The sequence below is a fragment of the Numenius arquata genome, chromosome 6 (genome assembly GCF_964106895.1).
Source record: "Numenius arquata chromosome 6, bNumArq3.hap1.1, whole genome shotgun sequence".
Lineage (NCBI taxonomy): Eukaryota > Metazoa > Chordata > Aves > Charadriiformes > Scolopacidae > Numenius > Numenius arquata.
The window spans coordinates 2,240,450-2,255,693 of NC_133581.1; the positions used below are offsets into that span (position 1 = coordinate 2,240,450).

Consider the following 15,244-nt stretch of genomic DNA (forward strand, 5'->3'; position numbering starts at 1 on the left):
ACTCATCACCTTGAAATATTTCCTTGCCAAAATCAGCACCTTTTCTGGAGACAAAGCCTCCCCCATCGTCCCCTTCCACGTTTGGGTGTCACAGCCTTGGCTGAAGTCAGGCAAAAGAGGCTGAAGCCTCCTTTGGGCTGCTTTTGTCCCCGTGGCCAAAACTTTTGTGGAGATATTGAAAAGTGAAACATGTCTTAAGATCTGCTCTTGGTTTTCCTGTAGGGAACGACAGGAGCAGGGCTGGAGTAGATTCTCTGACCCTTGCAGGGACATTTACTGTAGTGGCTGGCCCATGAAATTCCAGGCAGGAACGTGAGCGCCGGGAACTCGTAATTCCCCGGCTCTATCAAACCCACACTTTTCTCAGAACGATTTAACCCAGGAATTATACAGTGTGACAAATTCCCACTTCAGGTACAAAATTTCTGCAAAGACAGCTTCCCAGGGAAAGGGTCTGGTGATAGCTGCCAGGGCAACCAACTTTGATTTGGCCTCCTCCCCCAGAGATCACAGAGATCTCCTGTGGTCGGGAGACTCCCGTCACAATCTCAGCACATGGGTGACAGCTTCCCCTCACATGTCCCAGGGATGGTGATATTGTCAGTAGGAGCTGGCCAAGTCAGCCCCTTCCTCTCCTCCCGCTGCCCTCCAGTGTTGTCCTACCATCCAAGGGGCTTCTGCCTTTCCTGTGTGTTCCGGGTGCTGGACCAGGAGACCCTCCACATGGGGAAATCACCAGGGTGAGGACATGCAACAGCACAAAGGCTTCACCCGCTGCCTCTGATGAAACTGCACAGGCGAGTGGCCTTAGAGATTGTACCTGTGGGTTACATGGGGCTGTAAATGGGATTTTATCTGCCAGATTCTTGTCTCACCAAACCTCATCCATCAGCACCACGAGACAGCTCACTTGTCTCTGTATTTCCTTTGCTTTCCCATTCTCTCTCTTGCTTTTTTCCTTTCTCTCTTCCTTTCTTCCTCATTTGCTTTCTATCTCTCCATCTCTCTCTCCCATTCTCTCTTTCTTTCCTCCTTTTCTTCTTTCTCGTTCCTTTGCATTCTCCAAGCTGTAATTTTACTCTCTGCCTTATTCTCTACACCACTCCTCCCCCATCAGTCACCAGGACCCTTTGGCTTGACCATTTTTGCAATCCCTTTTGCAGAGCTCTGCCTTGCTTGGCCAGCAGAGATGGCCATAGCTCCCCAAGGTAAGAATGTGTCAGACCTTCCCCGGGCAAGAGATCCCCCAAAACACCACAGAACCCATCCTCTGCTGAGCAAAGGGGCCAGAGTTTATTCGCTGGGTCCAGAGCAATGAGGGTCATGGCAAGGGGAATACAAGGCGGGCAGAGGGACGGATCCCAGCTGATCAGTGCAGCGCTGGCTCTGTGCTATGTGCCCCCACGCCTCCATCTCCTTCTGGCTGTCTGCGAGGGGCCACATATCCAGGGTTCCTCACCAGCGGTGCCTTATACAGTGGTCTCCACTGCAGCGTCCCCAGGCACGTGGCTTCGATCCTCGCTCTTCACTTTTTCTTCAAACACTCGTTGTAGGGCGACTTTCACAGAGCCCTGGAACCGGTGTTTCCGGAAGCTCCCCACCAGGAAGTAAATGACTGGGTTGACGCTGCTGTTTAGGGGCGCTAGCAGGTAAGAAATATGAAGGCAAAACACGTTTTTATAAATAAGATCTCTGAAAATCATGACAGTGGGAGGAAACCCAAAGATGAACATGAAGATCACACTGAGGAGGATAGCAACATAGAGCTTCCCTGGGTGCCGTCTCTGTGAGCCACATCGGAGTCTGATGAAGAGGGAAAGGTTGGAAAGGAGTGGGAATAAACAGAAAATGAGAAAATTCATAATGCTTAAACCTTTTAATACGTGGTCACAGTCTATATTCAACTGCTTATTACAGCTCAAAGTAGTGAAAGAAACAAAAAGCCCGTCAAGAGCCCAGAGCACCCCACACACGATGCCTGACAAGTGCTTTGGGCGGTGACAGCGGTACCAGATTGGGAACAAAACAGAGGCGCACCTCTCCATGCTCATTGCTGTCAGGAGATACATGCTGGCATAATAGAAAAACAGAAACAGAACCATCAGGATATAATATGACAAATGATATTCTGGTGAGTCAATATAATAGAGTGTTGAATTAATGAATAGTGTAAGTATAGCAAGAATGAAGAGGAGCAGAGAGAAGTCAGCGATGGCCAGGTTCAGGACATAGACAGTAAAGGGGTTCTTCTTCATGTGGAAGCCCAGGAACCACATGACCACCATATTCCCCACAAGTCCACACAGGCAAACAACAATAAAAACACCTCCAATTATCAACGCGCTATGATTATGTCTTATGCACCAATATTGTTCATTTTCCTCAGTGTAACCATATCCAGAATCCATGTAGTACAGAAAGAGGTCCGTTGTGTTGTTCTCGACCATGGTGAATGACCCAGCTCTGGGTGGCCTCCTTCTCCCTCTCCCACCACCTCCTAGGAGAGACCAGGAATCAGAAGGAAATGAGGGGCAGCACATTCCCAGCACTCGCCACCTTTCCCCATGGCCCCACGCCAGCCCCGGGCTATGCCAGGAAGGACCCTGTCCTATGCCATGTCCAGGACAGGCTCCAACCCCTCCTGTCCTCTTCCTGGACAGGAGGCATCTGTCATGGAGCCTTATAAAAAATTTGCGTTAGGAAGGTGATAAACTCAAAATAAATGTTATGCTAACCAAAACTTTTTAAGACTCTGACAAATATGATCAAAGAAATAATCAACCAGCTCAAGATGCTACATGGAATTAATACTACACAACCCACCCAAGAGTCCTTAAGCTTTAGAAATGGTGACCCAAAATGTGCAATCACTCACCCCGTAAGACGAGGGTTCTCAACTTGCAGGAGGGACCATGGACGGTGTCCTGAACCACAGGGAGAGCACCCGACTGCAGACTGGCTGCTCCGAGGAGGACTGATTCAATTTGCCTTCCGGTCGGGCTCCGTTTATGCCCTCATCGAATCTTATCTGTTGTCATATTTGGTTATGTTAGTCCTCATTGGTTGGGGGCCTTAACTTCCTTGTCTTTCGGCCGCAGTGTTTACTTGATGGTGATCACTGGGCGGACGGGGTGGCCTGACCCCCATACCACAACTTCTGGGTTTTTGAGAAATTTCGGTCCCTATCAAGATTGTTTCACCTGCCATAGGATCCAACCCTTGATCACAGTCACGATTCGACTGTTTGTTTTGGTGCGGTGGTACCATCATCTCTTGCCTCCAAAGTTAAAAGGGAGCACAGTCTCAGGGAGCTTGATGCTCTCCACAGATCACTGTTTCTTGGTTGTCCTAAGGTTGCATTGGGACACCCATTACACAAACGGGTTTTCAGGGAGTATCCTCCATGATTGATAGAGATCTCACCATTGCACTCTTAATGCAGCTTATCATAATAGAAATCCTGATAACCAGAACTATAATCATTATTAAAGATTGGTGGAGGCTGGTTAGGTGACCCTATTATCATTTTTGCTACCATATTGTCCACATCCCTGTTATCTGCACTGGCCGTTGCCATCATTGCCAGCAGAAGTGCCAGGACAGCCCATTTCTCCAGTGTCCTGTAAGAAAACACGTAGTTGGGCCTCAGATTTTTGAAACTGGGCACCAGGGTTAGAAATCGGGAATTATCCACTGAGTACAAATACGATGGGTCCTTCCATTCCTGTTTAGAGCTTCCCAGCTGCGAGTTTTCACCTAGATATGTTGAACTTTGTTTGAACTTCTGCTTAGTTACACAAAGGAAGGCCCTGAGACCAGTACAAACCAAGAGATATGGAAGCTACAATCATCAGCAGAGCCTGCAACCCAACAAGATAAGAACGGTTAACACCGTTAGAGAATAAGAAGACCCTAGACCAGGAATGACCATTGGACCAGGCGGTGTGTACAAGGCGCATGAAGAACACCTTGGGAGCAGATGCATAATTTGTAAGGGTATAATCACCCAGGAATGTCTTTGTTCTGGGTCCCTCTCTGGAGGCACCCAGCTTGAGCTGTCCTTGCTGCTGTACCACTTGAATAAATTGTTTGTTTGGAGGATTTTTGCCTGAGACTCTGCTATGAGAAACCAAGGGCAAAGAAACTTCTGTAACAGTTTGGCACCCCAGAGGGGACCCTAGGCCACCACCGTTGGATCCTCTTGTCTCCAAACATCCAACTGCTGGCATCGGGTGAGCTCACCTGGGACCTTTGGAGTGGGAGGTGCCGAAGGGCGAGTGTGATAACTTCCTAAGCAGGAAATAGTGTAGGAAGTTTGAGACTCTCTCGGTATCAGGCTGAGTTTGAGTCTCTCCCTTGCTGTAGCTTTAGGCATCACCTCATCATGCTGAGAAGGTTGGCCATTTATAACCAGAGATGGAACCTCGGCAGAGCGGTGGCCGCCACAAGGGACCTTTGATCACCACAGCCTTACATTTCTGCAACATCTCCTAGAGGATCAGTTCCCGGGACAAACGGATTACTGGTATGTTTGGAACGACTGGCCGTGGGAGAGGAAACGCCCAAGTCGGAGGTGTGGGATGAACGAGGCATCGCCAAAGGTAACACTTGCAGTAGCGGAGGCTCCTGACCCGGATGAAGCCTCAGATAATGTCCCAACCACATCTGCTCCACCTTAGATACCTACTGCTCCTTCTCTGTCTTCTGATTCTGCTCCGCTGGCTGCTGCACTCTATCCCATTTAATTTTTAATGTCTTACCTAATCCTGCTGCTCTTCTACTGGGAGGTGACGGGGTTCCCCCTTGTGTGGCACGTATTTACTGCTCAGTCTTAGAATCCCAGCGGTTTGGTTTCATGGGCGAGTAAAATGACGAGACTGAGAAAGGATGCAGAAAAATGTGCTCAGTTCTTTTCTAATATAACCCAAACTGGGGGATACTCAAAATTTTAATGACGCACTCGCAATTAGCATCTTTGTGGATCAGGCAGCACCCGATATATGGAAATACTTTAAAGAACACACGCCTGGATGGCAGGGGGAGAATTTGCAGAAGATTTTGAGTGTTGCTTCATATGTATATGGTGGATGTGAGGAAAGGCAGAAAGATGAGCAATTAAAGAAAGACAGAAAGTGAAAATCGGGAGGCAAATTTTCTGATCCTGGCTATGGCAAGGATCCTGTGAGGCAGAAACAGGGGCTGAAGGGGAAGAAGACCAGGTACAGGATCTGGACTAAAACTGGAAAGAAGGGAAAGAGGAATGGGAAGGAACGGTGGAAGAGAGTGTTACTATCACAGGAGCGAAGTGCCCCAGGAGGATTCGTGGTCACAATGACTGGAGGGACCCTGTAGATCTTGGGGTGGGATTGGAAGAATTAGAAATCTTTAATATGTGGAAAACCCAGCTATACCAGCAGCCCAGAGAGCCTTTGTCACAGGATGGGCTCACGGGATGTGACAACCGTGGTGAACATCACCATCCTCTTCTTCACCGCCAGTGTCTACCTCCTGACAGCCTTCAGTGCTGCCATGTCTCTGTCCCTCCTCTCCTCATCCTGCTGCCCCTGCCACCACTTCTGGGGCTTCCCAGGGCTCCTGTGTGCCCTGCTCTGGGCCCTCTCCTTCCTGCTCACCCTCACCCTCTACTCCTGCCCTGCCACACTCATCATCTTTGTCCTGAGCTACATCTTGTTGGTGCTGACCATGATGTTGTCTGGTCTAACCCTGCTTGCCAGGGTCTTGTGTTCTTCAAGGCAATATCCCCCAAGGATGCTCAGTGTTGTGGTCCTGCTCGCTGTCTTCTTCTTCCCCTTCTTCACGGCTGATTTTGGTTACTGGCTCTTGCAAAGATTGTGGTGGATAAGAAAGCTTGGCACAGCAGGGGAGAATGATTGCTGGGCAAAGCCTTGTGTGTGCATCTCCAGAGGGTGCCAAACCGCGTGAATAATATGTGAAGGCTTCACATTCAGCTTTGTTACCAGGCAAGTAGACACGTGTTTGGGATCACCCCTGGAAGGCTTTCCCTGAAATTAATTACTGCAACCTGAGTTTTGTCTGCATATCATGTGGGTCGTCTGCACGCAAGGGCTGACTGGAACTGCCTCTGGTGGTTCCTCCCACTTTTCTCCGGGCTGTTGTCTGCGTCATTGGCTTGAGCAAATGTCATTTCGCCACCATGGCCTGAGGTCCATATCCATTTCTGGTGTGTTCGCTCCTCGTCTGGAAAAACAAGAGGAATAGGGTCAAAATGAAACAAGGCCAAAAGCACAGCCCTGCCTGAAGGCTCTGTAAAGAATGGATTTTCCATGTGAAAGAGGATACAGGGAGAGGGAAGGAAAATAGGGGACTTTTTATGGAGAAGACCCTGTTGAGGCCATGAGGACTGACTCCCTGCAGCCTGGCTCCAGCACTTGCTGGGTAAAAGGGGTAAAGGCAGCATTTTCTCTGTTCCTCTCCCCCTTCCCTGGCTGTCAGCCCTTGCTCTCAAGGAGCTGGGGCGGGGGGTTCACCAGCTCTCATTTGCCTATGAAGCCACCAAACCCTTGCTTTTGAGCTGGTTTTGTTTCCTGGTGCGACTCCCCACCAGGCTGCACTATATTTAGTACACGCATGAGGGAAAGGTTGGGAAGATGCTGCTGGCAGGGAGGGGTGGAAGGAGAGAAGGCATCAGCAGTGCAGACCCAGGACTGGGTGCAGTGCAGGACCTAGGATGGTGACAGAAGATTCTCTGCCCTTTGGCTTAGAATCACAGAATGGTTAGAGTTGGAAGGAACCTTAAAGATCATTGTGTTCCAACCCCCCTGCCATGGGCAGGGACACCTCCCACCAGACCAGGTTGCTCAAAGCCCTGTCCAGCCTGGCCTTGAACACCTCCAGGGATGGGACATCTACAACAGTTCTGTGCTTGTCCCTCAGCCCAGAGCTACATGTCACCAGAGACGCTGGAATGCAAATTGATCACTTGGCAGAGTACAGGTACAGAGCCACGATAATTAAACACATAAAACCCCCTGGTAAAACCAAGCAGCTCAGACCAGTGGTGGCCTCAGATGCATCATCCAGCCATTGTCTCTCGCAAAAAGCCAGACCAGCGCAGCCAGAAAGCAGCACCTCGTGTGAAATTCTTGACACAAACGTGAGCGCCAGGAACACGTCACTCATAATCCCCCAGCGCTATCAAACCCACACTTTTCTCAGAACGATTTAACCCAGGAATTAAACAGTGTGACAAATTCCCACTTCAAGTACAGGAGAATGTTCTTGTTTCTTCTCCAGCTCGACCTGATGTTAGTTTGTTCATCTTCCTATCAGCCAGAAGGGCACGGCCAGCTCTGCTGACCAGCTCTTTAGACGGAAGAGCAAGGATGTTCCGGGCAACCCATACCCCTCTCCTGCCATCTAGAGGCATCAGCCCCGCAGATATTTGTGAAATCACCGCCAACTCCATGCTGGATGTGTCCCCGCAGACTTCCGAGCCCCAGGTTTGGGTGAACAGCAGGATCTGGGTCTCCCACTCCTGCTCGGGGGAATCTGCGCAGTCCCAGAGAAGAAAGAGGGTATCAGCTGGGCTGGGGAGGGGACTTTGGTGGGGGTGAGTTGCAGTGCCTCCATGTTGAGGGAACCAGAGTGAGGAGGGGTCTGCACGACCCCATGGACAAGCCCCAAGGCTGCCTCCCATGGCAGCAATGGCCTCTACTCCATGCTCAGCCTTTCACTTCAGCACGGGTGCAACAGAGACCAGTGAGATGCCCACTTGGCACCCGTGACGTACCCATTTTTGCAATCCTTTCTACAATCCTGCCTTGCTTGGAAAATAGATGGCCACAGCTCCCTAAGGGCCTAGTGTGGCCCGGGACAGGAGGCATCTCCCACCTGGCCACCCCCAGCATCCTACCTGCTGGTTCTCCTGGGAACAGTGATACTGTAGGAGTTCCAGCACACAGACCCTCTGCAGGGCCATGCTCGCCAGAAGAAAGTGGCCAGGGATGGCTGTGGGGGCCACTTCATTCTGCTTCAGCTTCCTCTGTTGCACCCGAAGGAGCAAACCTTTGTTCATAGATCATGTCCCATGGCCAGGGGACTGTCCTCACAATCTCAGCACATCGGTGACAGTTTCCCTTCACATGTCCCAGGGACGGTGATCTTGTCAGTAAAGTTGGCTATGTCACCCCCTTCCTTTCCTCCCACCGTCCTCCAGTACCATGCCACCATGTGAGGGGCTCCTGGCTTTCCCTGTGTGCACCCGGAGCTGGACCAGGAGACCCTCCACAAGGGGAAATCACCAGGGTGACGACATGGAACAGCATAAGGGCTGCAACCTCTGCATCAGGTGAAGCTCCCCAGGCGAGTGGCCTTAGAGATTGTGCCTGTGAGGCACAAAGGGGCTGCAAAGGGGATTTTATCTGCCAGATTCTTGTCTCACTGAACCGCATCCATCAGCACCATGAGACAGCTTCCTTGTCTCTGTATTTCCTTTGCTTTCCCATTCTCTCTCTTGCTTTTTTGCCTTCCCTCTCCTTTTCTTGCTCGTTTGCTTTCTATCTCTCCATCTCTCTCTCTCTCTTTCTTTCTTTCCTCCTTTTCTTCTTTCTGTTTCTTTTGCATTCTCCAAATGATAATTTTACCTTATGCACCTTACCACTCCTCCCCCCATCACCAACCAGCACCCCTCGGCTTGACCATTTTTGCAATCCCTTTTTGCAGAGCCCTGCCTTGCCTGGCCAGCAGAAATGAGATGGCCAGAGCTCCTCAAGGTACGAATGTGTCAGACCTTACCCCGGGCAAGAGATCTCCCAAAACACCACGGAACCCAGCAACTGAGCAAAGGGGCCAGAGTTTATTCGCTGGGTCCAGAGCAATGAGGGTCATGGCAAGGGGAATACAGGGCGGGCAGAGGGACGGATCCCAGCTGATCAGTGCAGCGCTGGCTCTGTGCTACGTGCCCCCACGCCTCCATCTCCTTCTGGCTGTCTGTGAGGGGCCACATCGCATGTGGTGCCTTATACAGTGGTCTCCACCACTGCAGTGTCCCCAGGCACGTGTCTCCTGTCCTCGCTCTTCACTTTCTCTTCAAACACTCGTCGTAGGGCGACTTTCACGGAGCCCTGGAACTGGCGTTTCCGGCAGCTCCCCACCAGGAAGTAAATGACTGGGTTGACGCTGCTGTTCAGCGATGCCAGCAGGTAACCAATATAAAGCATATTTCTGGGTGCAAAAAAAACACGAAGCAAGATCACGACAGTGAGAGGAAGACCAAAGATGAACATGAAGATCACACTGAGGAGGACAGCAACATAGAGCTTCCCTGGGTGTCGCCTCTGTGAGCCACGTTGGAGTCTGATGAAGAGGGAAAAGCTGGAAAGGAGTGGGACTAAACAGAAAACGAGAAAATTCACAGTAGTTAAACCACTTTCTACCTTTTCACACTTGGTATAAGAAAGTAAAATACAACTAATCCAAGACAAAGAAATAAAAAGTGCAGCAAGAGCCCAGAGCACCCCACACATGATGCCTGACAAGTGCTTTGGGCGGCGACAGCGGTACCAGATTGGGAACAAAACAGAGAGGCACCTCTCCATGCTCATTGCTGTCAGGAGATACATGCTGGCCAAGTACCAAAACAGAAACACAAGCATCAGGATATCATGGACGATGAAATGTAGAAGAAAGCTAAAACAATTGACTTTTGAAATAATGAATACTGTAAGTATAAAAAGAATGAAGAGGAGCAGAGAGAAGTCAGCGATGGCCAGGTTCAGGACATAGACAGTGAAGGGGTTCTTCTTCATGTGGAAGCCCAGGAACCACATGACCACCAAATTCCCCACAAGTCCACACAGACAAACAACAATAAAAACACCTGCAATTATCAACCTCGTATAATTTTGTTTTATGCACCAATATTGTTCATTTTCCTCAGTGTAATCATATCCAGAATCCATGTAGGTCAGAGGGAGGTCTGTTGTGTTGTTCTCAACCATGGTGAATGACCCTGCTCTGGGTGGCCTCCTTCTCCCTCTCCCACCACCTCCTAGGAGAGACCAGGAATCAGAAGGAAATGAGGGGCAGCGGCATTCCCAGCACTTGCCACCTTTCCCCACGGCCCCACGCCAGCCCCAGGCTATGCCAGGAAGGACCTTATCCCCTGCCATGTCCAGGACAGGCTCCCACCCCTCCATCCCTGTACCTGGACTGGAGGAATCTACCCTCCTCGCCCCATCCCTAGCCTCCTACCTTCTGATGCTGCTGGGAACAGTGCTGCTGCAGGAGCTGCAGCACATGTGGCCTCCAGGCTTCCAGAAGAAAGAAGGTAGTGATGGATGCCAGGGCCACCCGCACTGCTTCGTCCTCCTTCCTTGCGTCTGAGCAGCAGACGTTTACCCAGAGATCACATCTCGTGGTCAGGAGACTCCCCTCACAATCTCATCACATCGGTGACAGCTTCCCCTCACATGTCCCATGGACAGCGATCTTGTCAGGAGGAGCTGGTCACATCACCTCCTTCCTCTCGTCCTGATGTTTTCCAGTTTCATCCCACCATGCGAAGGGCTTATGGGGTTTGCTGCATTCACGGTGGTCCAAGACTTCCCCTTGCTCTCCCTGGGGGAACTTTGCCCCCATAGAGAGGCTTCTCCAAAACAGTTGGCAGAACCTGGAATATGCTGCGTGTAACTGAGCTATAGCTCCAAAACCATAGGAGACAACCCCCAGAGCCAAGGACAAGCAGGATCTTCTGCTTGGAGGCTAAGGAAGAGAGAGGAGCACTGTGCCAGTGAGGCACAATGCTGGGAAATGTTTCCACAGTGGAGGGAAGGAAAGAAACACATGCTGTCATCGAATCATAGAATCATAGAATGGTTTGGGTTAGAAGGGACTTTAAAGATCATCAGTTCCAACCGCCCTGCCCTGGGCAGGGACACCTCCCACCAGACCAGGTTGCTCCAAGCCCCCTCCAACCTGGCCTTGAATCCCTCCAGGGATGGGGCAGCCACAGCTTCTCTGGGCAACCTGGGCCAGGGTCTCACCACCCTCATAGCAATGGATTTCGTCCAGAGATCTCATCTAAATCTCCCCTCTTTCAGTTTAAAACCATTAGTCCCCTCATCCTATTGCTCCACTTCCTGATAAAGAGTCCCTTTCCATATCTCCTGTAGCCCCATTTAGGTATTGGAAGGCTGTTATAAGGTCTTCCCGGAGCGTTCTCTTCTCCAGGCTGAACCCCCTCAACTCTCTCAGCCGGTCCTCATAGCAGAGGGGCTCCAGCCCTCCCAGCATCTCTGTGACCCTCCGCTGAACTCATTCCAATAGGTCTATGCCCTTCCTGTGCTATGAAGGACAATGATGAGCTGCTTCTTAGAGACCCAAAAGTGTGGGAGAGGGTAATAAAGGGACTCCATCTCATGAAGCATGACGGAACAGCATAGCCCACTAAAGTGTCCCTGGGAGGCCCTCTGATTCTCTCTTCCAGGGTCCCAAAGGCAACAGAAGGCCTTTTTTGCCCTGACCACATGCATTGATCCTGTGCCTGTGGGACCAGGGGCTCCTGTTAGTGTCAGGCCTGAGCAACCAGGCTTTGCCTGAGCTATTGCAGGAGTAGCAGGTCTCTGAAGACCTGTCTCTGTCCCCCTCTCATAGATGGCTCTTTAGCCTATACTTTAGCCTTGTTTCTACTCTGTCTCTGGCGGCAGCTCTGGCCCCTGCAGCTCCAGGCTGGAGCCCCTGGAGACATGTGGACCATGTTCATTGTTGTACATTCACTACATGAAATCAAATGGCATCTTTGGAGGACGGCATCAGTCTTGGGGGTGACAATCACAGGCCATAACTCCCAAGAAGAGGTATTCAAAAGATGGAAAACTCATGAAAGCAGGAGAGAAAATAAGCAAAGAAAACACCAGTTGTTGTGAGGCTCAAGGATAGTTGGTGTGAGAGGAACCACTTGTAGATAAAAGCACATTTGCAGCACAATGTACCCCACAGAGTGTAATCTGAGAGGAGACATGTGCATGTCAGGGATGAGATTAGAGGCAGTGGGCAAAGCCCTCGTGCTGTTCTCTTTTTGAATTGTGGTGATTTGTCACGGCAAGTTGAGACGAGGCCAGTGCTCTGCCTCTTTGGCTGCTGTTGATGGGCCTCTGTTGGCATCCCAGGTACATGGAGTGGGTGTAGGTGTTGCTTGGTGGGGCAAAGGAAGGGAAGAGCAGGACCAGGAGTGGTGCTGCACTTGAGGAATGACAGGGAAGAAGACAGAGTGTTATGGCCATGGGACTGTCACGGACTTCCAAGGGTTTTCTGCTGGTTCATCCCTGTTGGCGGTAGTCCCTGGCTCATCTCACTCATTCTCATATTTCTGCCTCCATCTTGCCCTGCCCAATCTCTTCCCCATCATCCCCCTGGTGATGCAGGCCATAAGGACAATAAAGGAACAGAAGAGAGCTCGGAGAAGTCTTCCACCACCAGCTTTGCACAGCAACACCCATTAAATCCCCACATGGAGACCTGAAGATGGAAGACTGGGGTGTAGAGATCCTGACCAGAAGACTGTTATAATCAGGAAGTTAGTGATCCACTAAACATTCAACCTGCAGAGTCCCAGGCCTGCACTGGTCCATGCCATGCTGTGCTGTGCTCTGCCTCTTCCTTGGCCATGGGTTAAACCCAGTCGGCTGATGGAAAGAGAGGAGCCTGCAGGTAGCTCCCCCTGGGTGTTGCTGATTACACCACCTGCATGTTCTTGCCTTTACCTGAGATTGCTACAACAGTTCTCACATGAACATCCCTTTTGTTTGACAGTAGAGCAAGTTGTTTTCTTTTTTAAGAAAATACTGTCAAATGACCATAATGGGGTAACATTGCCACGGGCAGGATCTGCCCTGATCAGAGGTCTGTTTGGTGCTGCAAGACCTGGGGTTCCCAGCACGTGAAGAGACATAAGATTATCTGTGCTACCCTCTCCCTCTTCATAGTTTTAGATCTCGTAAATGGTGTTTTAAATCATACTTTACGGAGTCTGAGTCCCTCTCTTAATGGCATCATAACAGATCAGGACCTCCTGTTGAAAAACTGGGGGGAGGAGAGGAAGGGAGTGACGTGTCCAACTCCTATTGACAAGTTCGCCGTCCATGAGACATGTGAGGGGAAGCTGCCACTGATGTGATGAGATTGTGAGGAAAGTCTCCTGACCACAGGACGTCATCTCTGGGCAAAGATCTGCTCATCAGGCACGGGGAAGGAGGACAAAGTGGAGCGGGTGGTCCCAGCAGCCATCAGCACCCTCTTTGTTGTGGTAAGTCTGGCCTTGCTGAGGTCCCGTCTACTGGAGCTCCTGCAGCGGCACTGTTCCCAGCAGAACCAGGAGGTAGGAAACTGGGGATGGCCAGGTGAGAGATGCTTCCTGTCCAGGAACAGGGCTGGAGGGGTGGAAGCCTGTCCTGGGCACTGCAGGGGACGCAGTCATTCCTGGCATATCCTGAGGCTGGCATGGGGCTGTGGGGAAAGGTGGTGAGTGCTGGGAATGCCACTGCCCCTCATTTCCTTCTGATTCCTGGTGTCTCCTAGGAGGTGGTAGGAGAGGGAGAAGGCAGCCACCCAGAGCAGGGTCATTCACCATGGTCAAGAACAACACAACTGACCTCTCTCTGAACTACACGACTTCTGGATATGTGGACTATGGGGAAAATATGGAATATGAGTGCTCAAGACTACCTCATGGACTGATGGTCTTTGCAGGGGTCTGTATGGGGATTTCTCTCTGTGGACTTGTCTGGAATGGGATTGTCATGTGGTTCCTGGGCTTCCACATGAGGAAGAACCCCTTCACTGTCTACATCCTAAATCTAGCTGTTGCTGACTTCTCTCTGCTCCTCCTCTTTTTTCTGCTCCTACTGGCAATTTTGAGCTTAACGTCATTTTGCTCTTATTTGTCCCATTTTATTTATTTCTACATCGATTTCGTATCTGTAGTTGAATTTCTGTCCCACTTCTTTGACCTCAGCAGCCTTGGTCTCCTGACTGCGATCAGCGTGGAGCGCTGTCTCTCTGTCCTCTTCCCACTCTGGTATCGCTGCCACCGCCCAAAGCACTTATCAGGCGTTGTGAGTGGGGGGCTCTGGGCTCTTGCTGGGTTTTTTGTTTTCTCAATGTACCTTAGCTTTAACTTTGCTGAAGGCTATGAGATAGCATTTGCAGGTGTAGCCATTGCAATTTCCATTATTTTGTCATTGATGATGCTTATTTCCAATCTGTTCCTGTTCATCAAACTCTGCTGTGGCTCACAGAGACGACACCCGGGGAAACTCTATGTTGCTGTCCTGCTCAACGTGATCTTCTTCTTTGCCCTTGGGATTCCTTTTGGTGTAGAGGTTTTCCTCAATCTTCCAAGTTCGCATGAATTATTTCCTGAAAATATATCTCTTCTGCTGGCGTTGCTAAACTGCACCATCAACCCAGTCATTTACTTCCTGGTGGGGAGCTGCCGGAAACACCGGTTCCAGGGCTCTGTGAAAGTCGCCCTACAACGAGTGTTTGAAGAAAAAGCAGTGAGTGAGGAGGAGAGCCGTGCACCTGAGGAGACTATGGTGGAGACCACTGTATAAGACACCGCTGGCAAGGAGGCCTGGAGATGCGGCCCCTCGCAGACAGCCAGAAGGAGATGGAGGCATGGGGGCATGTAGCACAGAGCCAGCGCTGCACTGATCAGCTGGGATCCATCCCTCTGCCCGCCTTGTATTCCCCTTGCCATGACCCTCATTGCTCTGGACCCAGCAAATAAACTCTGGCCCCTTTGCTCAGCAGATGATGGGTTCTGTGGTGTTTTGGGAGATCTCTTGCCTGGGGAAGGTCTGACACATTCATACCTTGGGGAGCTATGGCCATCTCATCTCTGCTGGCCAAGCAAGGCAGAGCTCTGCAAAAGGGATTGCAAAAATGGTCAGGCCAAAGGGTCCTGGTGACTGATGGGGGGAGGAGTGGTGTAGAGAATAAACCAGAGGGTAAAATTATCATTTGGAGAATGAGTCTCCTGGTTTCAGTTGGGAAAGAGTTAATTCACTTTCTAGTGGCTGCTGTTTCAGATTTGGGATGGAAGGAATGTTGATAATGCATATTGTTTTAATTGTTGCCAGGTGATGTTTATATTTTTCAGCTTCCCATAGAAGGGAAGACATTTTTCAGCTTCCCACAGAAGCTGAGAGGGAGCGTGGACAGGACAAACCGACCAAAGGAATATTCTGTACCATAAAGGTCC

General features: G+C 50.5%; 3 protein-coding genes across 3 annotated transcripts; 1 reads left to right on the plus strand and 2 right to left on the minus strand.

Annotated features, from left to right (window-relative positions):
- Window positions 1–1,469: 1,469 nt before the first annotated feature.
- LOC141465935 (proto-oncogene Mas-like) lies at window positions 1,470–2,447 on the minus strand. The gene has a single exon (XM_074149629.1). The coding sequence runs from the start codon at window positions 2,445–2,447 to the stop codon at window positions 1,470–1,472; it is 978 nt and encodes a 325-aa protein (XP_074005730.1).
- Window positions 2,448–8,999: 6,552 nt separating this feature from the next.
- LOC141466106 (proto-oncogene Mas-like) lies at window positions 9,000–9,980 on the minus strand. Its single transcript, XM_074149829.1, has one exon. It carries the CDS (start codon window positions 9,978–9,980, stop codon window positions 9,000–9,002), a length of 981 nt encoding a protein of 326 aa, XP_074005930.1.
- Window positions 9,981–13,418: 3,438 nt separating this feature from the next.
- Window positions 13,419–14,594, plus strand: LOC141465870 (mas-related G-protein coupled receptor member D-like). The gene has a single exon (XM_074149552.1). The coding sequence runs from the start codon at window positions 13,608–13,610 to the stop codon at window positions 14,592–14,594; it is 987 nt and encodes a 328-aa protein (XP_074005653.1). The 5' UTR covers window positions 13,419–13,607.
- The last annotated feature ends 650 nt before the right edge of the window (window positions 14,595–15,244 follow it).

Excerpts from the sequence above, each read along its gene's own strand:
- LOC141466106 (XM_074149829.1), bottom strand. The coding sequence starts at position 9,980 with ATGGTTGAGAACAACACAACAGACCTCCCTCTGACCTACATGGATTCT.
- LOC141465870 (XM_074149552.1), top strand. The coding sequence starts at position 13,608 with ATGGTCAAGAACAACACAACTGACCTCTCTCTGAACTACACGACTTCT.
- LOC141465935 (XM_074149629.1), bottom strand. The coding sequence starts at position 2,447 with ATGGTCGAGAACAACACAACGGACCTCTTTCTGTACTACATGGATTCT.